Source organism: Esox lucius, chromosome 11 (assembly GCF_011004845.1).
Source record: "Esox lucius isolate fEsoLuc1 chromosome 11, fEsoLuc1.pri, whole genome shotgun sequence".
Lineage (NCBI taxonomy): Eukaryota > Metazoa > Chordata > Actinopteri > Esociformes > Esocidae > Esox > Esox lucius.
The window spans coordinates 31088083-31115211 of NC_047579.1; the positions used below are offsets into that span (position 1 = coordinate 31088083).

At 39.4% G+C, this 27129-nt stretch overlaps 2 protein-coding genes and 1 long non-coding RNA gene across 12 annotated transcripts in view; 2 read left to right on the top strand and 1 right to left on the bottom strand.

Annotated features, from left to right (window-relative positions):
- The window catches only part of LOC105008122, a 493667-nt gene that overhangs the window by 380113 nt on the left and 86425 nt on the right, over nt 1–27129 (top strand). The window lies entirely within an intron of this gene.
- Nucleotides 1–27129, bottom strand: part of LOC114840416 — a 415324-nt gene that overhangs the window by 320497 nt on the left and 67698 nt on the right. The gene's annotated exons all lie outside the window — the stretch shown is intronic.
- The window catches only part of LOC105008121 (Ig heavy chain Mem5-like), a 167442-nt gene continuing 144581 nt past the window's right edge, over nt 4269–27129 (top strand). Inside the window, exons 1-2 of one of the 2 annotated variants that reach the window (XM_034295312.1) lie at nt 4269–4351; nt 4461–4768. In XM_034295312.1, coding sequence (XP_034151203.1) covers nt 4312–4351; nt 4461–4768 — 348 coding nt within the window. In that variant the 5' untranslated portion in view covers nt 4269–4311. Of the gene's footprint in view, nt 4352–4460; nt 4769–9250; nt 9344–27129 lie in introns of those variants that run through there. The other variant, XM_034295313.1, reaches the window with a different exon arrangement.

Genomic DNA, 27129 nt, shown 5'->3' on the forward strand with positions numbered 1-27129 from the left:
TAATACATGGATTAACAGTTCACATTAACACATTAGTATCATTATTATTATCAACATGCATGTAGATAATGTAGATACATATAGATAATGTAGATGCATGTAGAGCATGGCACTTTTACATTTTCATGGTGAAACAGTACATGGAATTATGGAATTTTTTGAGTATCAGCTAACTTAAGTACATTTAATGAATAGTTTAAGGTAAGTAAAGTGCAACTATAAAGTTTGAATGTAATGATAATAGCGTTGCTAGTCTTTACCTGACAAATGGCTAGCTGCACAACATTATACGTAAGCAATTATAACCATTAAATATAGCACAGCTGTTAAATAAAGTCAATGCATTTAATAAGCAAAATCTGAACTAAAATAAGTAAAACAAACCGAACCACGAAGAGATCAGGGACTACTGGAGTAAAGAATATCTCACTATCATTCTCTTTTTCAGCCTCTAGAGGGCGGTCTATGCAAAGTATCCTTCTCCATCATTGTTTTATATACAGACACTCAGCTTTGACCTTCTTGTTAGGCTGCTGGACTGACATTACAGAAAGTCCTGTGTATTTCTCTGAGTATTAAAAAATGCAAAGATGCCAAAAATGTGGGTACGAGGGTAAAGGAGAGGCAAAAAACGAAAGTAACAAAACAACACAGGCACAAAGAATTACGTTTCTTGTCTTTATAGAAAAAGCTCACGGCACCACACGGTCTCAAAACAGACATAGACACAATAACCCAATTGGTGCTGGTGAAAAGGAGGAACCTAAATAGACATCAAGATAACTGACTCAAAACAGGTGTGAGGGTGTGTTGGGAGCGCTGCTGCCATCTGCTCCAGGAGGCGGTTAGCACACCGGCGAGGTGGGGAGCTGGAGAGGGAGGGAGGGAGGGAGAGAGGGAGCACGCACGCCACGCGGAGCAGCCGTCACAGCCAAACACTTCGCATCCATCCTCTACACGTTTTCTCCTCTACTGGTTCATGCTGGTTCATTCTATGAATATCACGGTTTCATCGCTTTTTTGTTACATTTTCAAAGCATAATTAAGAGAGGGGAGATGGTTAATTATTTGACATTGTAAGGGTTTTGAGCATGTCCCAATTTAAATAGTTGAATAACAATAATGTCTGAGGCCAGGTAAGGGGTCCAGTTTACAGGGGTTCACAGATTTCTAGAAGTAAAAGTTCAAACAGTTCAGGCAAAGATCCTGGTTGAATAACCGTGTATTTAATCTTCAAAATAAATGAGAACCCCATCACTGTATCTTGACAGGAAATGTTAAATATATTTTTTTTAACTCTAAGTTAGTGATAGATTTCCTGAACAGAAATGTCAGGTATATACATTAATATTAATGTTGTTAACATATCAAACTTCGAAAGATAAAACAAACAGGCAAGCCTAGTTCAGCCGGCCCGCAATAGAAAGTGTTGCCATCTAGAGATTCAAACCCGGGTCACCTAGGTGAAAGGCTGTTTCATTAACCATTACACAACATAGCTTTACATTTGTTTGGTGTCAGGACAGCCTCCTGTCTCTATCCTGAACAAATCCTTCCGTTTTTATAGTTAATTTGCCATTTGTGAACACATTGATACAGTTAAACTGATTAATGTTTCTTACTAAGTTTACCTCCACCAAAAAACTGTCTACATATGGCGTTTGCCACTGGCCATTTTAACAGCGTATTAGCCAGTAATAAGCTTTACTGGTATCTACATACTGGAATAGCCATAAGAATTGAGCAATTGCTAGCGAGTCTGCCAAAACTATATAAGAACATATTTATTTATTTCATGGCAAAACAACATACTTTTTTCTTTCATTAGTGAATGACATTTATTCAATAACTATCAATAAAGGCCACGATAACTAACTTTTTCAGTCAAGAGAATCATGGAATTGGCCAGAAATAATTAATAAATGTTGTTTTCTCTCAATAGATTTGAACTTATGTCTTCCGCATGAGAAGCACTGTCTTTAACCACTCCTCCACGGCATTACTGCTAGACTCCATTAAAGGATTGTGTTACATACTGTAGGTGGTGTAAGATCTGCGCCCTGTTCACGTCATTCCTCACTGGGAACCGGCGCACCTCGTAGACCGCAACCTTCCACTCCACCTGAAGGCAGCACTCTTCCCGCCTCACAATCACCAGTATACCGATCACCTGTGTCACTTACCTGTTTCGTTTGTTTTCTCCCACTATTTAGTTCTACCACTCTCAGCCTTCTGACTGTGAGGTATTGATTGTTAGTTCACTGCATCATTACTAAGCCCTCTTTCGGATTGCACAGTTTTGGATTTTGTGTACCGACCTGCCCGATCTACCTTTTGACTCCGATTCCCAGTCTAGTCTGTACTTTTGCCTGTCTGTTGGATTACAGTACTCTGACCTTCTGCCTGCCTGTGACCTGGAGACCTGCCTAGCCCTCTTGTATCTCAGTTTGTATCGGTGCCTTCTGTGTATGACCACAGCCTGTACTTCTCACCATGTTTCTACTGTTCCCCGTTGTCAATCAAAGCGGCGCACACTGCCTCCGTCTGGTATCGTTACAGGTGATACCAGACGAAGAGAAGGCCTAATAAAATGTAAAAAGAATAATACATTTATTAATAATACTAATAATCTCATTTAGTTTAATACAATACATTTAGTAAATTTTCTCTCATCTATGTTCTAGAGTTAAGCTTACTGTCAAGTTCATCTCCTGAAAACATGTTATCCAATCAGAATTGTCTGTCTCTATTAATGCCCGGTTAACTGGCTCATTCATTGGTTAGGACTTCACAAATCCCGGGGAAGGTCAAGCTATGTGTTTTGATGTGGAGAGTGACGGCAAATCGACCAATCACGCTTTTGATCCTCCAATTGGGGACAATCCAAACGGCAGCGTTTAAACAACTGTATTCCTTCTTTTTTTTTACCTGGATGACAATAGCCAGAGTAGTCAATGTTTTAGTGAAAGTATGATTCTCAGAGAAGATGCTTTGTCTTTCCCTTGGAGATTATGTGAGTTTTCTTTTCACCTTACATTCTTTATCAGCTGCATTTTATTTTTATTAGTTTACTATTTGATGGAATTTAGGATTTTCACACAGATGTTCCAGGGAATTATATAATCAATTAGTTATCCATCCTGCATGCTTGTGTATATCTCTTAATGCCAATGAGTAGTGGCTTGGTAACTACATTTTCCACGATCCAGAAAATATTTTGTACAATTCAGGCCTACCCTACAGACCCTTTATTTTAACGGGACCAATCTACCTTATAAGTACAGTTGTGTGAACCACTTACTCCTGGACATTACAGTGGGTGTGTGTCATTCCATCCATGTTCACTGCATCTCTGTTGCTGCTTTTGGCAGTTGTATCCTGTGAGTGTCTCTGGATTAGGATGTTTAATATATTTACAGCTCCAGAAAAAATTGAGACAACTGCACCTTCTTCTTTCCTTTCCAAAAAAGTTGAAAAGGAAAGTTTTGAGTGAGGAGCAGAAGCATTCAACTTGCAGTTATCTCTTAATTTTAACACTCCTGTACCTTCCATTTTGACATTTTTGGAAAGGAAAGAAAAAGATGCAGTGGTCTCTTAATTTTTTCTGGAGCTGTATATCAGAAGTCATAAGTCAAAAATATATAAAACTATTTAGAGCATTACAAATTGAATCTTTCTATATGATACAAGAATCTTTCTTAACAGGTGTTCACTGTGGTCTGGAGCTGAAGATACAGCTGTCTACTACTGTGCTTGATACTACTGTGATACATCAAACCACAACCCTGTACAAAAACCCCAAATGCCAATAATTATACATAAGCTCAATCATATTGTATGAAACTCATGCAAACAATTTTTGAAGTCTGTATGGTAAATTATGAAATGTAATGCTACAATAATCCTGATGTAGACAGTTGGGATATTGTTTTATCCTATTTGCTCTAAACATTTGTTTTTGTTCTGGTTAGATGCCAACTGCATTTCCATTGAACTGTACTTGTACTTGATCAATGACAATAAAGTTGAGAGTAATTGTTGATGGGACTGAGAGCTCATAATCTCTCATCTTTTCACTTAAAAAATTACTGGACCGGTTAATAGAATAAAGACATGTGATGACAATTACATTCTGATATTGATTCTCTGTATATCGTGTTACAATGTTACAAGCTTTTTATTTGCCTATTTTAATACCACCTCTTCAGTTCTATGCAAAGCATCTATCCTCTCTTGTATATAATGAGGAATAACTATCACCCCATTTGCTGAAAACAAGTACAGTTTGAATCAGTTGACCTTTAACAAGCCATGTTCCCTGCATCTCTGCTGCTGCTGGCAGCTGCATCCTGTGAGTTTTGACAAAATGATATATAAAGAAATACCATTGATGCAATAGAGAAAAACAGAGTATTGGAAATGAAATTGACTAAAGGTTTTTTGTCCGTCTTGTTTCACAGGTGTGTTCTGTCAGACTGAACTCACACAGCAAGACGATATGACTGTACAGCCTGGGCAGTCTCTGATCCTCTCCTGTAAAGTCTCTGGTTACTCTTTAACCGATAGCAGCTACTGTACATACTGGGTACGACAGCCTGCTGGAAAAGCATTAGAGTGGATTGGAGGAATATGTGGCTGGGGTAGCACATATTATAGTGATAAGTTGAAGAACAAGTTCAGTTCCTCCAGAGACACTTCCAGCAGCACAGTAACTCTAACAGGACAACGTCTGCAGACTGAAGACACAGCTGTGTATTATTGTGCTCGAGAGTCACAGTGATACAAACCAGCTACAGAACTGTACAAATACTAAGACACAAAAAAAATGTATGACCATGGATGTAGATCCAGAAGATTTCACCACTGGTATTTCCTGTGGAGTTTATGGTAGTGGCTCAATGCAATCGCATGTAACATGGTCACATTTTGGATTACTAACAAAAGGTTTTAAAACATGTAATTACTATATATCGTTGCTGTTGTGCAGAAACCTTGTATCTCTGTAATTTGTCATAATATTTTTTTTCTTCATAAATCAACACTATTGGTCACCTGTCACATCTGTCATTTAACCAATGAAAAGTATTAAAAAGAGCTTGTAACTAAACCTCATATCTCCATTGGATCCTCAAACAGCAAAACCTCCCCACCTCCATCTTGAATGAAGACGTTCAGTGCAGAGCTGAAGCTAAACGATAACGAAGAGATTTTGTCATCTGAGGTGCAATCTGACTTACATTATGATGGACTACTTGTTTTCATATCTATGTATTGTAAATGAATTAATTTTCTTTTAATATGTGTGATGTTTTGAATGGGATTATATGTGTTTGTTATAATTTTGTTTGTATACTTTTCTGGGGGATTTGTTTATTCATTGAGTTTTTTTTTTCTTTTTCGTTTGTCCATTAGGGGTTGGTTATTTTCCATTGTTTCTGACATTCTAGGTTTTGTATTCTATGCTTGTTTTGGTTTCATTTGTGATACTTGATCCACCTGATCCTCATTTAGTGTAGCTATTTATTCAGTGGCTATTCTCTTTTCTCTGTGAGGTATTGTTTGTCGTTTGCCAACACACTAAGCCTTTTTTAGAGGTTTCCTATGTAAAATACTTTAGACTGCCTGTTCTTGACTTTGCCTAGCATTTGTTATTTTGTACCATAGCTGTTTTTCCTGGATTTCCTGTTACTGACTGTGTTTCAGGATTTTTGACTATGTCTCCTGCCTAGCCCTTACTGGAACCATGTACATCAGGTATTTGATACACTGCCGATTTTTCTGGTTTTCCGACTTACAAAGCATGTTGAGGTCTGTAATTTGTATCTGTAATTTTCATCATAGGTAACCTTCAACTGGGAGACGGAATCTAAAACAAAAATCCAGAAAATCACATTGTATGATTTTGAAATAATAAATTTGCATTTTATTGCATGACATAAGTATTTTATCTGGAGAAGCTCTGTATGGAGGAGTGGGCCAAAATCCCTGCTGCAGTGTGTGCAATCCTGGTCAAGAACTACAGGAAACGTATGATCTCTGTAATTGCAAACAAAGGTTTCTGTACCAAATATTAAGTTATGCTTTTCTGATGTATCAAATACTTATGTCTTGCAAAAAAATGTAAATCAATTATTTAAAAATCATACAATGTGATTTTCTGGATTTTTGTTTTAGATTCCATCACTCAACGTTGAAGAGTACCTATGATAAAAATACTTCTACATGTTTTGTAAGTGGGAAAACCTGCAAAACCGGCAGTGTATCAAATACTTGTTCTTCCCACTGAATTTGTTTTCTAAACAAATCCTCCAACACTCCGCATTTAGGATCACAACCTTCTCCCCGACTCATCATAACAATATGGCAATGCATGTAATTAAACAAGTGTATGGCAATGCATGTAATTAAACAAGTGTATGGCAATGCATGTAATTAAACAAGTGTATGGCAATGCATGTAATTAAACAAGTGTATGGCAATGCATGTAATTAAACAAGTGTATGGCAATGCATGTAATTAAACAAGTGTATGGCAATGCATGTAATTAAACAAGTGTACACTACAACACCTGTGAGTTGGCTATTGTGTTTGAAAATATTTAGCCTTGCTAAATAATGAACTGGTTGTTTGAATAGTCTGCTATCTGGTTCGTCTATCAAACAAATAGAGAAATTGTGAAGTTGCAAATAAGTGCTGCGCTAGCAGAGGGAGAGCAGTAGGAAGAGTGAGAGGTCAATATTGTAAGTGTCTCCAAAATGGGTAACAACAAATTATATTTTTCGAAGTTACATGGATTGCTATATCTGTTTGGTTGAAATGTGTGAAAAAATATTATTTATTTTGAGAATTCTCAGTAATCTGCAGCAGCATTCCTTAATTATTTTAATGTTTTCCAGGATTGAAAGTTCCATTGTAGTGGCAGAGGTGGGGATGATTGGGATGGGTGATTGTGAAAGGGCCCTGATGGTGGACAGATGTCTGTGGACAGAAAGGCTTGCATGACTGCGGGACAGTTTGACACGATCTTATGGTACCTCAGGTTTCATGTGGCAAGTATACATTGTGTGGCTTTGAGCAGACTGATGGCGACTTGAGTCCATCATCGACATAACAGTCCCTCTCTGCGAAGTGCTTCTTATCGACACCAAATTTGGCTACTCCATGTAAAGCCGCACGGCGAAGACCTTACAGAGTAACGGCAGGTGAGGGGCTATTGCCAAATACATGAACCCTCATTCTGTACTCAGCAATGTCTTGGCTTGTGTCCTTTTCTTTGAACCAAAGGAATCAGAGATATGATTCCAGAAGCTGTGGAACATCTTTTCTATTTTGGCGGTGATGGCTACCTGCTCCCTTCTGAAGCGTAACAGAACTTCCTGCAAGCTGTTGTTCAAGTCAGTAGAAAGTAGTTCAAAGAGACACCTAGGTACTGAGCACTCGAGTCAAATACAACCCAGATTTGACCTGGTTTAGGTGGGTGATATACACCGAAGGTAGGTAGGTACCAGGTAGGTGCGATATGTGCTGACAGCTCTTGGCTTATGTGCGGCACCCAGACAGACATAACAGACTACGACCCAGATTAAATCCAGTCTCTGGGCATAAGGAGTATGTCGTGGCCTGTTGCATTGCTCTCTCACCTTGTGAACTTGGATGTTGCGACCCAGGAAGAGGAGAATGTGGGCATTAGGACAGAGTAGGGGAATGAGGTGCGCTGTAGACTTCAGGTGTGGGGGATGTTAAAACTGCCTCAGGAGTGGGAATCTCTGACCATTCGTCTGGCAGGTAGTTGCAGTGTGTCTTCTACCAGATATCCCAAAGTACAAAGTGTAGGGAGAGTATGTGAATTTCAGATTAAACTGATCGAATAACTCAGATCTAGCGAGCCACCTATTACTCTGCTCATCGGGTGTAGTGTATACCTTACAGACTGTTCTGGGCTACCTTGGAGAAATACAGATATTAGAGCAGAAGTGAGAGATGTGTTCATTCCCACATACTTGATGGAGTTAATGGCAGGTGGTATTTTCTCTTTCTCCTCCTCCCTGCCATACTCTGAGTCGGGACATTCTGGTGTCCACGTGGGTGGATGAGTGTGTATGGCTGTGACATGACTGTTGCTCCCTGAACAGCTCCACACTCCATGAAGTGGACAAAACACCTGAAACATATACATATATTATACATAATGTTATGGCTGATCGGTGTATATCCTATGTATCGTATAAAGCCCAAGACAAGTACTCTTTGTGCCTTCTATGATGGCATTTGAATACTATGTTTGCTGCTGTTCTATTTACACATATCCCTTTGTTGCTGTGTCCTAGTCCAAATGTAATGCATTCATTGTTTAGGTTTGGTAAATGCTTTAAACAGACACTATCCAGGAAGGCTCGTATTGGAATGTGTCCACTGACAACACAGTGGGCTGAGTGGTTATAAAACATCCCCCACATACACACGTTGGGTTTGTAACAGAGTGTTCGTTTTAGAACCAGGATGGGAAACACTGCTGTAAGGTTTCACTCTGTTACCAGCTATGTGACAATGATTCGACAACCTGCAGGGAAAGCACTGGAGTGGATTGGAAATATTAGTAGTGGAGGAAGCACAGCTTATAAAGAATCATTAAAAAACAAGTTTAGCATCACAAGAGCCACTTGTTTTTAAAAAGCCAGAGTATGAAGTGTGAAGACACGTCTGTGTATTCTTGTGCAAAATACAAAGCAGCACAAAGATTGCCTGCTACAAATCAATACTGCGCTCATTTTCAGTTCACATTAGAAGTATTTGCCAGGAGGGGGCGAAAATTCTTCTATTGTCGTCAAAATCCCAAACCTAATGAGTTGTGAAAATATAGTATTGTAATATTTGCTCATATCAGAACACATGAGAAACACACATATGTTGCAACATTGCACATCGCGCTAGAAGGGACCACTAGATGGTCTAATTGTCTCCAAGCCCATTGATAATATTTGATCCTTCTGCAATTTGGACACTTAAAAGCAGTGGGGCTGCTTGTTAAAGAGCAAATGAAAGGCCAAGTAGAAGGAGGAGGGGTTTATTTGGGCTAAAGCATTTTATTTGTTCTAGATTACTCTGCCAGATACTTCTTCATGCTGTAGTCTTCTTCCGGGAAAACACCTCATTCATTCCAATACAGACTCCCCAACCCTCTTTATTCAAATCCACAATCTGCCGCGTCTCTACTTAACCCGTCAGGCTGTCCTTACAGTACTTCTGAAACCTGGAGAGTAGAGAAGAACAGCTCCCACCAGATCAGATTCAACATAAACCATGTTCTCTGGATGTCTGGTGCTGCTGCTGGCAGCTACTACCTGTGAGTGTCCCTGGATGGGGGCCAAACACAAATTAGTGATGGCTTTCTTTTATTTTGTGAAAATGTTTTTATGTTTTTGTTTATCCTGAGTAATATTATACATGCTTTGTCCACAGGTGTCCACAGTGAAGAACTCACTCAGCCATCCTCTATGACTGTCCAGCCAGGTCAACCACTGACCATTTCCTGTAAGGTCTCATACTCTGTATCTACCTATTGGACAGCTTGGATTCGACAACCTGCAGGGAAAGCCCTGGAGTGGATTGGAGTTATCGACTCCAATGGAAACACAGCTTATAAAGAGTCACTGAAAAACAAGTTCAGTATCACAAGAGACACTTCCAGCAACACATTGTTTTTAAAAGGCCAGACTCTGCAGACTGAAGACACAGCTGTATATTATTGTGCTCGTTACCCACAGTGACACAACCCAGCCCGAGGCATGTACAAAAACAGACTTCATCCGTTAACAGTGGAGTAATCTGTAATCAGGAGGGGGCTAAAAAGTTACTGTAACGGTTTGGCATGAAGACTTGCGATAAAGTGAGATGTGAGTTTCCAGTTGCCACTTTAAAATGATTTCCTCAGAGGGATAACTGATCCACGGGAACAATCATCTTTACAAAACAGAGTATAAGTATAGAGACCAACAGAGTAATGTCATAACAATTGTTCTAAATAAACATTATTGCTTTCAACTCTTTAAACCCCTCCTTGTCAGCTCCCGAAAATATTATCTCTTATGCTATAAGATACATACAAACACAAGTCGTCATATTAATAAGAAAAACCAGATAAGACCCTACACTGTCATGGCAACCATAGTTCTAGGTCAGAGTTACCAGACCTCCTGATCTGAGCTACCCCTAGTCCCTGTCCTACACAAACGGAAGAATACAGAGGAGCAAAACAGGGCCATAGATAAGATAGGTTTGAGGCCTGGTGCCTTGGTTGTGGCCATGATCACTACTAAGAACAGGGCATGCTGACTTAGGTCTCCTTCTATATGTGGCATACATGAACAGTCTAAAGCAAATTCACGCCTAGTCAAAAACAGTCAATTTATTACGGTTAATTTGCAGAATAATGGATAAATAAGGATATGGTAATAAATTAATCCTTTACATTTCCTTCCTTTTGTCCCATCTGGGACAATATAAACAAATAATTAATTTATTAAAATAATTAATTCATTACAATAATTCATTTTATCAGAAGAATCACATAGGCCCCCTCTGGGTTTGATGTATACCATCGGGGCAACTCCAGGATAACTATGTGAATATTTTACCTTAGCGTGGACTTAGCATGGTGTAGTCAGTATATATGGGCATCAGAAAATCAGTAAGTAAATGAGTCAGTAGGTTTCAGATCTGGGAGAATCAGTCATGTAAAACATTGGGATGTCTCAAACTAAGGCATGTCTCTCAGTTCTACGCTAAACTGATCCTTCGTGCAAAACCTACTCAGAGCCAATCGGCAGCTGATGCACACAAGAGATACTAAAAGGGCTATAACTACTATGATTTCAATGACTATACCAACCCATTCAAAGCCCACCCAGAAATACTGACCCCATAGCTCGGCTATCCAGGAGAATGGTCCTTTGATTTCCTCACTGTGGGCCTGGTGGGAGACTTGTGTCATTTCATTAACTAGGTCAGAGATAGTTGTTCACAGTGTGTACACCAAGTCAGAGGATTCGGGACAGTGATAGTCACTGGGAGAGCCTTCCTTTTACAAGAGTAGCACGGGTGTCACGTCTTCGGGGGCGGAACAAGGAGGAGCAGGAGAACGGCGTGATGGTGTTATCTTTTAACATATTCGAGTAAATAAATGTCGATGAGCGAAGCGTGACCCAGCTCTCTGATATACAGAGACAATAACACACAAAGACAGGGGGAGCAGAGGGAACATATATACTGGGGGGAATGATGAGGATGAGGAACAGGTGCGCTAAACAAGACACAGGTGAAAGGCATGATGAGATGGACGGTGGTGTCAGAAGGCCAGTGACGTCGAACACTGGAGCCCGTCTGCTGCAGGGGGAGGTGAAGCAGCAGAGGACGCAGTTGTCACAACGGGCGCATTAACTGGCTCTTGCATGGAATATTGATGTTTTTCTTAAGACTCTACTCTGATTTTCAATATCTTCAAATTCCTATTCTTATTGAATGATGACTTGAGATAATTAACACTCCTTATGATACAAACAGATATTCCTGCCAAACAACAACCCCAATACAGATACAGTACATTAGAGGATACAGCCCTATATGTACAGTAATGACATTACCCATTTAGTGTGCAATACAACAGCCAAACATCCTCTATGTAAACTATGAAAACACGTATTATCTTGCAAAGCTAATTGACTTGATGGTGACCTCATTCTCTGGATCAGATACTTCCTGTCTGACCGGCTACATGGTATCATGTCAGATAAATTGGTTTGAAATAACAGGGCACCACAAGGACGTTTTATCACGTATATTATTTTCTGACTACAGTAATGAAATCGTGATTAAAGATGATTTTTCTCCAGTCTATTTAAAGATGCTGATGACATGGCTCTAGTTGGCCTCATGCATGAAGGGGATATCATGAAAGAAAATATGTATTTTATTAATGTCCCGTTTCTCCAGAATCGGTGCATGGACAGTACCCTGAAAATCAATGTTAGTAAAATGACTGGAAATTAAAATATGCAACAAAAGGAATTTCCACGTAACCCATTCTGTTTCTATCAATAGACATCCTGTAATGTTAGTTGACAGTTTTAAATACTTGGACACATTTTAGGCAACTGCTTTAATTTTACAGTGAATAGTGCCAAAAAAAAGTCACTTCATTGTTTTTATTTGTTCAGACAATGTTGGTGTTTTGGTGTGAGCCAGTCCATTCTTAAAAGGGTGTACAAATGCATAATTGAAAGATTCTTGTATTTAACATGGTATGGCAACTTGAATGCCATGAACAGGACCAAATTGTCCAGAATAGTAAATACAGGTTAAAATGATTATTACATGTAAGATATTCATGAAACGCATTTGCATTTGCACTTTCATATATTGTATACTTTGTTTAGTAAGCAAGTATATTTATCCAACACAATTCATACACAGAAGCATTACAGTGGGCTTTACAAAGAAAAAGAGAAATATAAAAAGTTATTAGAAAATAAACAAATACTAGAATAAAAACAATAAATAATAATAAAACATCATAATAATAAAACATAAAATAAGAAAATAGAATGAAAAATAAATAGAAACATAAGTGGTAAATTCCATACTAATTTCCATGCGGAAGCTACAAAAGCTGAAAGGCTAAACAGTGCGGTTAAGTTTAAGCGTTCAGTCATAGGCGTGTGAAAAGAGAAGTGTTTTAAACCTGGATTTAAAAATGTATACCTTTGGGGCACTTCTAAGAACTTCTGGTAGTTTATTCCAGTTGTGTAACGCATAACTTCTAAACGCAGCTTTGCCATGTTTAGTTTGGAGTCTAGGCTCTACAAGCTGACCTGAGTTCATGGATCTAAGAGCCTTGCTCGATTTATACTCTTCAAACATATCAGAAATGTATTTGGGACCTAAACCATTCAGTGATTTATAGACTAAAAGTGTCACTTTAAAATCTATTCTCTGTGACTGACTGGAGGCCAGTGCAAAGATTTAAGAACCGGAGTGATTAGCTCTGTTCTCTTGGTCCTAGTTAACAATCCAGCAGCAGCATTCTGAATGAGCTGCAGCTGTTTTACAGTCTTTTTGGGGAGTCCAGTATAGTGACCTCAAGGATGTTGTGGATCTGTCGGTAGATATGTGATGACCCAGATGTTCCTGCTCAGGAAAGGATCAAAATTTGCATGCTGAAGTCACAGTTGTGTTTTACAATGCTCAAATTGATTCAAAGCTGCTCAAAGATGTACAAACCAGAAAAGGAACCAGGCAAGCCTAGTTCAGCTGGCCCACGGTCATAAGGGATGAATGCTGTTGTCCCTGTCTGGTTTAGATCCATTGTTATCTACACGGCAGTCTGTGTGTTTAACCATTACACAATTTAAGCAGCGGGTAGATTTGGGCGTGAGTGATGGGAAGTTAACTCTGTTAACTAACTCAGATCTTTTCAAGTCATTTGGTAAAGAGTTGGAATCTGTCAAGCCATTTAGTTCATTTGAGTCAGTCATGTTCATAGCCCCCAACCCCGGGGTGAACCAATGATCATCATTTATTCAAGCTATAGAAATTAATGACTCAGTCGTTCATGTGTCTATTCTATATATGCAAAGGCTCGGTTTAGCTTATGGTTTAAACAATGTTTATAACTACAATAAAAAATTGTCTTCATCTATTTATCTTTGCAAACGTAAAACAAACAGTCTATTCCGTTTATGGGTAGAAACAATCGTTCAATTGAACGATAAAATTTAATGAGTCAGTCATTCAGAAGTCTTTTTTACTTTAGCCAATGGTTATAAGCTCGGTTTATAGTTTGATGTTTTTATGATGACAATCAAGAATAAACGTCTACACATTCATTGTTTTGTACCATGGACACAGTAATTTTTAAATGTTGTACTTGTATAACATAATTTAAATCCAATAATTGCATCCAATTGCATCCATTAACACACTGAAATATATTTTGTACTTTACATGGTTTTACAATTTGTAGTTTTTGAAGTGCAACAACATTTGTTCCAAAATAATGTTTTTTTGTTTGTAAGTGTGTGGCTGTTTACCATGACAACAAAGGAAAAGTTTAATATCAAAGAAGTCATTGAATAAAAGCCTTTTTAAAATGTTAAACAGATTCACAAGAAGTTTGATGTTATATTACAAAGTTCGAGAAACAATGTCAGCTGAACAATGGCAAGATCCTTGTTTGAATAATATAATGTAAACAAAAGAACTCCCGCACAGTCTGTTTTACTTGCAATAAGATTTTAATAAAAATGTTTCAGTACCAAGATTTCAACAGTTTACATTCAGCAGGCAGCCTAAAGTTGTTATTAAATGAAAACGTTGTTATTAATTTCTTTTTGCTAGTTATGCAAACTGTGCGGGCGTTCTTTTGTTTACTTGAATTGACCTTTGGTCTTCTCCAACGCTACGGTCGATCTACATGTGTGCAAAGGTTTGGTTTCTCAATGGATATAATAATGTGAAAACCCTATGCAGATCCTCTATATCTTCATTTGATATGACAAACCGCTTTTTACGGGGAAGGCAAATAATATCAGAAGTAAATCCAAACACTGGTCAGTTGGTTATTCTCACTCTTTTCAGTCTCTATTAATTTAGTCTCTTTAGTCTTAGCTTTTGTCCACAAACGCCCTTGCAATTTGTGCACACTGAATTGGCCAATTTCTGTGCAATTACAACCACCTGTAAAATGTTTGGACAATGTCACTTTACTGTCTACTGTACTTTCACAGGCTTTGGCTAGTTGGTTGAAAGAATTCTTGTATTGCTGTGTGGGAACCTGCAAGCAAGCATTTCCACTTTAAACTTAATTATTTTCACTTCAATCACATTGGAATTTTTAGTAATGTGTAGCAATCTTTATTTGATTTGATTTAATATACATAACCTATTTTCTTGCTACCTTGTAGCCCTGTTAAATTGTTTGTACATTTTAGAGAACGTTCTGATGCTGCGTCGCTGTGAGGGTACATACAAGCATTTTCTTGTCGAACTTGTTTTAGACTACTTTAACAATTGTACATCTGTTTATTTGTACCCATTCATTGTGAAATAATGTATTTTTTTTAAAAGCATTTTACTGGTATATGCTGTGGATGAACATACCAGTAAAATGCTTTGATTTTCTAAGGGGGGGGGGGGGGGGGCGGTTGTAACAATGGTGAGGTTTGGGTTTTTCGCGATATGGCCTAATGCCCAGTGGTGGGGTTTCCTTCAAATTAGGGAGGAGTAGAATGTCCCATGCTGGAGCTGTTCTATGTGTCCTTGACTGTTGATAGTTCCTTTGCGGTTCCTCTTTGTGAAAAGTTGCAACATAAACCGGCTTTGGAGTGTTGAGTAATTAAAGACTGTAGTTCTCACGACTGGCCTGGAATTGGCATCATTCATAAGAGGTGTAAAGATAAATAGGACTATGAAACAGGGGTATTTGGCGCAATGTCCGCACCTAGTCGTTAAATCCAAAGACAAGCTACATGAACCTGCTGTTATCCAATTCATGAAGAAGTACAGGAGAATGGACTTTGTTTTTAAATGATAATCATAATGGTGTGTGGACTTTTTGTTTTCATCTACAGCTTGCTTTTTGTTGCTATCTCATTCATATCATTTTGAATGCAAATTAAAATATTATTTCAACTTAAGATTACTGGTTGTTTGGTAGAAACAAAGATAATGATGTTGCAATTAGAAGTACTGGGAAGGCTACTGTCATGAGTTGCGTAGTGGTGGAGAGTAAGGAACCAGGCGCAAGCAGAGTGGGAGTCGATGTAGTATTTTTAATATAAAGGAACACCGAGCACTGAAACTTAAACAAAACCAAAGGTATAAATCAAACGGAACACTCACCACGTACCGAAAAAAACGTAGACATGGAACAATGACAGACAAGTGAGGGGAGCAGAGGAGAAACATTTAAACACATACTAGTGACTTGATTGGGACATGGTGTGAATGATAATTGGAGACAAGACAAATGAAGGAGTCCGAGGTGAGTTCATGTATAGCAGGAAACCGAGAAGAGCAGAAGATGACGGAGCTGTCCATCACCTCACCGTCACAGCGACATTACATTTCTTATTGTGGTTTATTATTATTATTGCATGCTGGACATCGAAAAACAGCACAACTTTTTTCTCTCTGACAGCATATACTTTCCACTGTCTTGAAACAATGTGAGCAGTTGTTTGGTTGAATTTAATCCACCACTATTTGATTGACTGTTTTGGCAAATGATTCATTCAAACGAAACAACCATATTTTTTTCTAACGTGGTTCCTGCTATCGATGTACGTCTGCTGCCTCGTTGAGCCACTGCCAAATACACAGTGCAATTGGAAGCCATGCATGCCCAAGCCCTTACACTGCCTCCACAGTGTTATACAGATGTGGTATGCTTCGGATCGTGAGTTGTTCCAAGCCTTCTTTCTACCTTTTTCTTCCCATCATTCCGGTACATCTTAGTTTCATCTGTCCAAAGAATGCTGTTCCAGAACTGGGCTGGCTTTATGAGATGGTTTTTTAGCAAAGTCTAATCGGGCCTTTCTATTCTTGAGGCTTGTGAATGGTTTGCACCTTGTGGTGAACCCTTTGTATTTGCTCTCGTGAAGTCTTCTCTTCATGGTAGACTTGGATAATGATATGCCTACTTCCTGGAGAGTTTTCTTCACTTGGCTGGATGTTGTGAAGATGTTTTTCTTTACCATGGAAAGGATCCTACGATCATCCACCACTGTCGACGTCCAGGCTTTTTTGTGTTGCAGGGCTCACCAGTGCATTCCTTTTTTCCCATAATGTTCAACACTGTTGATTTGGCCACTGCTAATGTTCCTACCATCTCTTTGATGGATTTTCTTTGTTTTAAGCCTAAGGGTGGCCTGTTTCACTGGCATTTAGAGATCCTTCGACCGCATGTTGTGGGTTCACTGCAGTAGCTTCCAAATGCGAATGCCACACCTGACCTTATACCTGCTAAATTGATGAAGAAATAACAAAGGAATAGCTCACACCCGTCCATGATACAGCTTTCAAGTCAACTGTCCAATTACTTTTGTTCCCTTGAAAAAGAGGGGGCTACATATTAAAGACACCCTTCCTCCATTTTGGATGTGAATGACCTAAAATTGACCTGAGAGACTGCACTTATTCAATATTTAACTGTAACTTGAATATATTTTGATAAACAGGCAAAATAACAAAACTTAAGTCAGTGTCCAATTATTTCACTCAGTACATTCTGGATGATGGTGTCAGGTAAATTAAGTAAATGTAATTGGCTAGACGAGCACCTAAACTCTTTTGTTGTTAGACAGGAGGGGGGGGGGGGGTGTCAAATATTCTTTCAATTGGTAATCAACTGATGCTGTGATCTCCTTAGGGCAGATAACCTGGAGGTTCTTGGCGTCCAAGGTCTTGGAGCCCGAAGAGGTTCTTTGCAGGTGATGTGGGCTACTCCTCAGCACAGTCCTCAGCCCTTCCAGCTTTCTCTACAATGTTCCAACTTTCTCACTACCCTCTGGCATTTTATTACTTTTCTCCCGGTGCCTGCTCACCAGGGTCCATAACCTGCTTGGACTGGTTGCCCTTGGAAAGGATTTGGAAAGATATATCACTACAAATGTATGTCAAACATATATAAAACACATGACATGACAAATAATCTGACTCTCTGCAGATCTGAAGAAAGGTTCATTAATAGTCTATTATCATACATCCCAAATGCACTTACATAGACCCAAATGTGTGCAGAGGCCATGAAATGTGTGTTTAAGTAATGGGCAATGTGACAGGACGGCAAGCAAGCAGGGACCCGAAAGCGGACACAGAGGCAGAGGAGGGCGAGTCACAGTATTTATTGCACCAACAGGGATAAGGCAATGTCGTAGTGGGGGACAGGCAGTGTTCGATAAGATTGACGAAGGTACAGGTGAAGCAGACATGCTCGCAGTGGGGGAAAGGCAGTGTTCGTTGTCGGGCGGTCAGATGGTCGAAGGTACAGGAGAAAATCTTGGAAAACAGGCAAGGGTTGCAACCGGGGGGTAGAATGACAGGCAGAGTGGTTAATAAGACACATAGAACGCTGGAAACGACTGTACAAGACAAGACGATCTGGCAACCGCCAGAGCAGAGAACAGGGTCTTAGTACACAGGGCTAATGGGGGACTGGGAACACCAGGTGAGGGGGTGGGGACAAGACAACAGGGGAAACGCATCAGGGTGTGACACAATGTAACAAATAAAGCCACAATTTAATGAAAGACAGAAAGCTCAACCTAGACAGAAGTTGTACTTTTTTCAAACCTTTTAAGTTTTCTAGGGCACAAATATGTAAACACACAAACTGACAAACAGAAAACCCACTTGGTGAATAATCGGTTGGGTAATCAGCAATGGATTTCCAGGATACCATTTTTTTTTAGGTTAAATAGAAGATAATCAATAAAAAGTGCTCTCTGAAACAAAAGATCTTAAACATTGGCAAAATAGCTGAGCATGCTACATTTTTACTCCACTGCCAAGGAGTACTAATGGAAGAACCTTTTAACACCATGGAGATGCAAATGTATTTTGTGTACCAAGCGTCAAGGTCTCCTCCCCTTCCAGTAGTCTGTATTAATAACTGAACCACCACCATCAAGATCAGTCACAACAACACCTCCCAGTCTCTTCTTCTACATCCAGAACTTATGAACCTAAACAATGAGAGTTCTAGAATGTGTGTTCCTCCTAGCTGTCATCTCTGGTGAGTTATCTGGAGTTATTTGTACACAATCTTGGAGAGAGGAGAGGAGCTGTGATACTGTGAATTTATAATCTCTATCTGTTTTACAGCCACTCACCTCCTCTGAATCAGTGGTGAAGAGACCTGGAGAGCCAGTAACACTGTCCTGTACTTTGTCTGGATTCTCCATGGGAAGCTACTGGATGCACTGGATCCGTCAGAAACCAGGAAAGGGACTAGAGTGGATTGGACGGATTGATACTGGCACTGGTACTATATTTGCCCAGTCATTGCAAGGCCAGTTCAGTATCACCAAAGACAACTCCAAAAACCAGCTGAACTTAGATGTGAAAAGCCTGAACGCTGAAGATTCTGCTGTTTATTATTGTGCCAGAGAGACACAGTGACACATAAGACTGCAGCACATGACAAAAACAGATCAACCCTGATCTCAGTGAGGCAACGATGCATCTGTGTTATTTTATTCACAAACACACGTTGGCACACTGATATCAATGTTATCCACACACAATCACACACGCATTAAAAAGCTAACTATTTATATTCACACAGAAGTCAGACTGATCATTATATAGTTTAGGTAATCTTAAATAAATGTAGAGGATATCACTGAATTAATCTTATCAGTCAACAGAAGTTAAACACCCAATTATTTTTTATAAAATATACGGAGAACAAAATATAGTTGTAATGTTGGTGTCCAGATTCCACACATAGTAAATAAAACATTACATGATGCCAGAATTTTTTTTGACTGATTCTGAATTAAAACCACATTTATTTGCTAAGTACATTTACACATAATTAGAATTTGACTTGGTTTTATTGGTGCTGCTATAGGTATACAACATAAAACAACACAAAACAGGTATAGACAACACAAATACTCTATTTAAGTACACACATTTCCGTACACATTATATTTATGTAAAATGTATATACGTGTATTACACTAAGATGTGAACTATATTACACTTACAGTATATTACACTAAGATGTGAATTTGTTTTGTGTAAGGCACATGATAATTAAGAGTTTTACATGTACTCTGTGTTGTGTACTCTGCAAATATAAATATTAACTAGTTCCCAACTGACAAAATCCATCTGAAAAAAATGCTCCGATGCATACTTTGTTTTCCAGACATCTGAACGAATAAGCAGAATTTCCAACAAACCTAGTGAACCTGCCAGTAATGTGATGTTACTTTAGGATTTGCACTTAAATATCAGTAGTACTCATTTACCAGTAAAACATCAGATGTTTGTGGCATGATGTGATTAATGTGTTGTAAAAGGGTTTAATTTAGGCTATGATAAGACCAGAGATTTGCTAATCAGCTCATAAGGTTTGCATCATGTTGTCCTGCCCCATGAAAATGTACCCCTGATTAAAATAAACTCCCGGTCTCACAATTCATATCAGTGTCTGCCAGCTATTGTTTATGCTTGATTAAGTCCAGTAATTACAGGATGTGCTTGGCCTCTCCTCTCCCCACTCTATGCTAGTAAAATACATGCAGAGGAGAAACTCTGTGTTTTTCAGTTCTTGGCAGTGTTATGTAGGTAAGGGACGTTCATAATAAAGGTCTAAATTAACTCCCTTTTATTGTTTATTTAGGTCTTAATTATGAACTATTCTCACTTGGTGTTTTCAGGTCTGTAGGGTATGTCATGTGTAGCTAAGCAACATGCAACACCCACCAACCGCAACCCCCCTGAATGAGGGCCGAGTATTGCCAGCAGAGTACAGCCCAATTGCACAAGTAGTTTTTAGCAGACACTTGAAAGTTGGCAATGAGTTTGCATTTCTAACCGTAATTGGCATTCTCATATCAAAAACGATTTATAGTGGACAAAGAGAACTGACCCAATCCGCCATCACAAGTATAGCAGTGTAAGACCTTGGAACTGAGACGGGGGGGTCCGGCGACACTGTGGCCCTACCCGGGGGAGGCCCCGGACAGGGCCCAACATGTAGGAAATCAATCCACCCATATTGCCAGGCATCAACCAAAGGACACCCACCAACTGCAACCACCCTGAATGAGGGTTGAGTATTGCCAGTAGAGTACAGCCCACTTGCACAAGTGCGCAACAGAGAGTCAACAACAAGCCAGTGACTCTTCCCCCGAAAGGCATTAGAGGGAGGGGCATCCCAGTGGCGATGAGAGCCCACCTGGCAAGACAGCAAGGGTGGACAGTATCAAACCTTCACGCCCCCGGGCCAGTCTACACCTAATCATAAACCGTGCAGTAGAGATTTGTTTTTTGGCAGACACTTGAAAGTTTGCACTGAGTTTGCATTTCTAACCTTAACTGGCAGATGAGAAAAGGCCCTGCCTCCGGCTGTTTGTTTAGAAATTCTAGGTACAATTAAAAGGCCTGCATCTTGCGATCATATGATATGTGTAGGTATGTATGGCTGGATCATTTCAGCAAGGTAAGTAGGAGCAAGTCCATGTATTGATTTATAGGTTAACAGTGAAACCATAAAATCAGCTCTAACAGGCAGCCAGTGTAAGGACAGGAGTAATGTGTTCACATAATTTTGTTCTAGTTAGGATTCTAGCAGCCGTGTGCAGCACTAATTTAAGTTTATTTATTGATTTGTCATTGTAACCAGAAAGAAGAGCATTGTATCGTGGTGGCGGTAGTGGAGGAACCAGACGCATATACTCTATGTAGTTATATTTAATAAGAACAACAAACACAGAGCACACAAAACCAACTTATGGAAAACAAAGGAGCTGAATCTTTAACCCTCGGAGTACTACGCTTTACATTTTTGGGTGTCACCACAGTAAACGAAACACTCACCAGTTACAAGTATCAAACAGACAGCAACAACAATGAACGACAAATGTGGGGAGCAGAGGGGAAACATTTAAACACATACTAACGAGATGATTGGGACCTGGTGTGAATAGTTGAAGACATGTGACACGAAGACAAGTCCGGGATGTGTTTGTGGAGTGATGGGAACTGGAGGTGTACGGGACGCTGGCACTGATCCTCACCGCACCGTGACAAGCATTGCAGTAATCTAGTCTAGAAGTAACGAAAGCATGGATTCGTTTTTCTGCATCAGTTTTGATAAAAAGTTTCTGATTTTTGCAATGTTTCGAAGATGAAAATAAGCAACTCTTGAGACATATTTTATATGTTCATCAAAGGAGAGGTCAGGGTCAAGGGTAACGCCGAGGATTCTTACAGTTTATTAGGATACGACCATGCAGCCGTCGAGGTTCACAGTGAGATCTGCTAACAACGCTCTTTGTTTTTTGGGTCCTAAAACGAGCATTTCTGTTTTTCTTGAGTTTAAGAGCAAGAAGTTCTCTGTCATCCACTTCCAAATATCTGAAACGCTTTTTTCCAAAGTAGCCAATTTTGGGGCTACTTAAACAGTGACTGTTTTGGAATAAACACCTAGATTTGCCAAAATATTTAGTTTATTTAAGGACATTCTGAAAGATAACCAAAAGAGATTTTCAGAATACAACATTTGAGTCCAGTTCTTATATGCACTCTGATCTCTCCCAGCATCTCTCCAGTCTACGTCAATGCAAATACACCCTCTAGTTCCTTCCCTACTTAAACAGTGTTTGTCATTAGAAGCTTTCACTCCAATACAGACTCTCCCCAACCCTCTTTATTCAAATCCACAAGTACCTGCTCTACTTAAACAGTCGGGCTGTCCTTAGAGTACTTCTGAGTCCTGGAGAGTAGATAAGAGCAGCTCCCACAAGATCAGATTCAACAAAAACAATGTTCTCTGTATCTCTGTTGATGCTATTTCTGGTAGCTGTTAAATGTGAGTCTTTGGATCAAAAATAAATAACAGGATTTTCAGTTTTGTGTTGATTAACATTTGTATAGAATAACATTATAAATGCTTTGTTAGTTATATGTAGCAGTCAGGAGGGGGCGATAAAGTCATTTTCTTTCATTATATTATTTAAAAAAAAAGGTCCTAGTTCATGCTAGAAGAGTATGGGAGGACAGTAATAGATCATCTATGCTCAAAATAAATCTCTAATCTCTAATCTCTAACCTGTTATATACTCAAAATGTAATGCACTCCTAAGAACAACTTCCAAAACCTTAAGATTATATGAGGGATTCAGCATACCTGTTTTTAGTAACCCCAAACCTCCATCTTTAAAGGCTCTCTAAAAACAAAGCAACTCAAACACCCTCCAACAATACACTCATACCCATCTACGTATTTCTTACGTATCTCCACTGTCATCTCAGACTACTACAATAAATATCATCATTGTCCTTTTTGTCCATCATTGTCAGAGTCGTGACACTAAGGAAGTCATGAATGGGTCCAGACGAAGTTGGAACAAAAGAACGTTTAGATAGCAGAGAAAGGACAACATTCGTAATGCAGGAAAGGAGACATAGGAGAAATTCAAGATGGACGGAGATCTATTTTGTTTGACCTCCTGGCCAACCGACAGTAGTCTCAAGATGGAGTCTCTGTTATGGGACCCGGGATTCATGGACGAAACAAGGAATTGACGTGAATCATAATCATTGAGTCAGAGTTCTTAAATGTTTATTTCCAAAAATGTATCGTACCTAACCATTAGATGAAGCTGGAACTTATCAAGGAAACCTGATCACTTTCCTCTGTAGAAGCCAAGCTTGTTTAATTAAATATTACATGTAGTTTGAAAAGCACTTGGACGGTATGTATGTATTTTTAAGCATTCGAAATGCTGTTTTGTTCTGTCATGCTTGAACATGTTTTAATAGGTATTCAACAAATAACCTGTTTTGCTGTGCTTTGTCATGTTCACTATGTAATTTTGAATCAAACTTATTTATTGCGTTCATGATAATGTTTAAACCCGGAAGGCCTCAAGGGGGCAGGTTACAAAAACAGTTTTTGTGGGTCTCACAAGGATAACGCCAGTGCGTAGGTCCAAACCCGAGAGGAGTTTTGGGAAAATACGATTGCTTAAATTACGAATCTGGTCCTATGCACTGGTGCTGAAATTTACCCATTTCAATGCAAGGACTCCAGGGATTGACGCGCAAAGTGGCACCGTTCTCGTCTAATAAAACCATTCTCTGACACTGGACAGCTAAAACGCATTGAATCACTCTTGTCCTCCAATCAGAAGTCTTCCGTGTTTTCACGTCAACTTTTGGTATCGCCTCTGCTCGCTTGAAACGTCAACCAAGCAGGTGCTAAAAAATATACAGTAGCCACTTCCTTATTTTGTCTAGCCTCAGCACTTTGTTTGATATGTCAAACGCATCACTTCCTGTGCACAGGATAACATTTCCCACCACTGCGAGCCAACCACTCTCTTCCTTAGGTATACAGAGGATTTTCAGATCCAGGCCTGGGACCATCTGATATGGTAGGAATTAACCCACGATCCAGATTAATAGAATAGCTATGTTTTAATGCGAAGAGCATACATATTTCTTCTTTAAGCACTGTTTCAAAGTAATATTACTTTGTTACAGTACACCAATCTTGGCAGCTGCCTCTTGTGAGTCTTTTGACTGTTGTCTGACCAGTATAAACTGTGTTGCTGTGATACTGATGATACTGAGTCTTTGGTTGGTCTGACATGACATTCCTCTCCTCAGTTGTCCACCACAAGGTTGTTCTGACACAGGCTGAACAATCAGTCCAGTGGACACCTGGGGGATCCCTCAAATTGACTTGTGCCTGCAGTGGATTCATTCTGAAAGACTCGTACATCCACTGGATCCGCCAGGCTCCTGGAATGAATCATTTATTATTATAGCGACAGCTGCAAGGGCTATTCTCAGGCAGTACAGGGCCGTTTCACTGCATCGAAGGACAGCACTAATTTCTATCTACACATGAAACAGTTAAAGCCAGAGGACTCTGCAGTCATGAGAGAAGCTGTACATTACCCTCTGGTAGTGACAGGAAGGATATGCACAAACAAAAACACTGCCGCATACATGCACACACACTCAACCGTACATGCCACCTTTCCACTGGTGCTTTACCCCGGTACCATGGCTACACCAGAGATTTATGCTAATGTTGGCTCTAGACTTTCCTGTTTTTACTATACATTTAGTACCGAGGACATTAGGAGGGGCTTAGTTGTGGAGGGAAGAGTAAACTATCAAGGCAATTTGGCTCTCCGGTTACAAAAGACAAAAGGCTACATTTTTATTGTAGTAAAATAAAAAGAATAACACCATGCTCAGTTTGTTTATAATATGTTGCACCGCTCCGTACTTCTATTGAATCAATGGCAGCGTGCCTATGGCTGTTCCAACTCTTTTTAGGTTTGTTTTATGTACCTTTTTTTAACAGGGCAGGTCATGCTGAGACCAATTGTCTCTCTTGCTAATGAGCCCTGCATCAACACAAATGTTAAACAAAAGAATGTATGGGGAGAATACCCCAAAATATCTCTAGAATGAACAATCCCAGAGACCATGTTTGATAGTTTGTACTTCTGTATGTCAACGGAGAAGTAATGTGTAATTTATGATTTCTGTTATCATTATGATCTAAAAAGAAGCCAAACTATGTGATAATAAATTGCTTCATATGACCACTATCCTTAAATCTTTGCAGTTTCAGTCATATTTTCCAAATCAATGCCAAAATTTCACAATTTCTGCCAGGGTATGCACATTTATGAGCACAACTGCATATCCTGTAGGACACCAAAAATGTTCAAGCAAAAGGCGATTCCACCAAGTATTAACTCAGATTTGTTTTCCCGCATGGATATTGTGGGTTACTGTGTGTAAAATAAAGCTGGAAAATTGTGTTTTCATTTCAGGCTGGAATGCAACAAAATGTGAACATTTTGAAAGGAGCTGGTGACTTTCTGCATCCACTGTATCTCACATTCAGTCTTCATTCATGCTTTCAGGGGGCAGTCTATGTTAAAAAGCTTTAAATTAGAGATGTCATCTCTCTGTGATCTTCCCACCCTGTTAGGAGGAGTCAATGCAAACAAACCTCTTGCATCACCACTTATCTCATTGCTGACAGAAGCAGATTGTCTGAAGACCTGAATAGACTGAAGAACTGTCACCTTCCTTCAACATTAAGTTTGTTATTGAATTACTGCTACTGATAATATGCATGACAGGTGACATGCTTATTATGTTGAATGGATTCTAAATTAATGTGGGGAAGCTGTAGGAATTTCAACTTTTTCTTTCTATTTTCACAGGAATTAATGGTCAGACACTGACTGAGTCCGAACCGGTTGTTAAAAGTCCTGGAGATTCCCACACACTATCTTGTACATACGCAAATGATAAAGCTGAAATCGGCTGGATAAAACGGGCTTCAGGAAAAGGGCTTGAATTTGTCTCTTACTGTGAGAGTTAATAAGACAATTATGTTCATGTCTCAGTCAACATTTACAGAGTAGTCACACAGTAATACTTCTAAAGATATCCATTACTGTGAAAAATGCAAAGCACCTGTCACATTATATAAAACACACTGTAAGAATATCCTAAACAATATTTCAATTCCAAAAAGGATAAGTAAGTAAGCATTGACTGTACATTGCCAGGGAATCACTACACACCTAAGCAGTAAGAGGAGGCCTTTCGTTTGTTTTTCTAAAGCTTTTCATTGAATCATTCTGTTTGGAATCTCACATCTGACTCCTGCCTCTTAAACCATGAAAACGGCATGGGGAGCTCAGCCTAAACTATAATCCAGGCACTCAGTGTTTGACGCAGGGAAGAGACAGCGACTGGAATAACTTAAGTGTCGTTGTTGTGGGCAACTGCCTCTTAACTGCCAATCTTGATTAAAAGGCATAATGAAATACGGCAAACACAATAGCACCTTCGAGCCCGTCACAATGGAAGACAGGAAAACTGATGTCAGTAGGGTGACTGGAACACTGGAGTTAATGACCCTGTCCACTCCCAGTGGTGTTGTTTCGTCATGTAGGTGGGTGGCCTTCTGCTTCAGCTCGTCCAGGTCATATTCATGCCAGCAGCATCATCTGTTCCATTGGTCTAGTAGTGAGTTAGAAGGCAACGGCAACATTCAGGGTTGTGGAGTGGTGTTAGTTAGTGATGTTATGATTGATACAGAGACTTGTATTGTTTCAAGAGAAGCACCTGATCCATGACACACAAGGCCTCGCTCACTGTGGAACAACACGATAACAAATAACTTTTTCTAGGTTTATATTATAATGTTAAGTAAAAATTATGAGAAAACCTATTTATAAATGTTATGTTTCAGCACTACATCAGGTTGGACGTGAACTGTTTTGGGTTCTGTAAATTATTCTTACCAGCAGGTGTCACTAGTGTCCACTGCATTGCATGAGGCCACGAGTAATG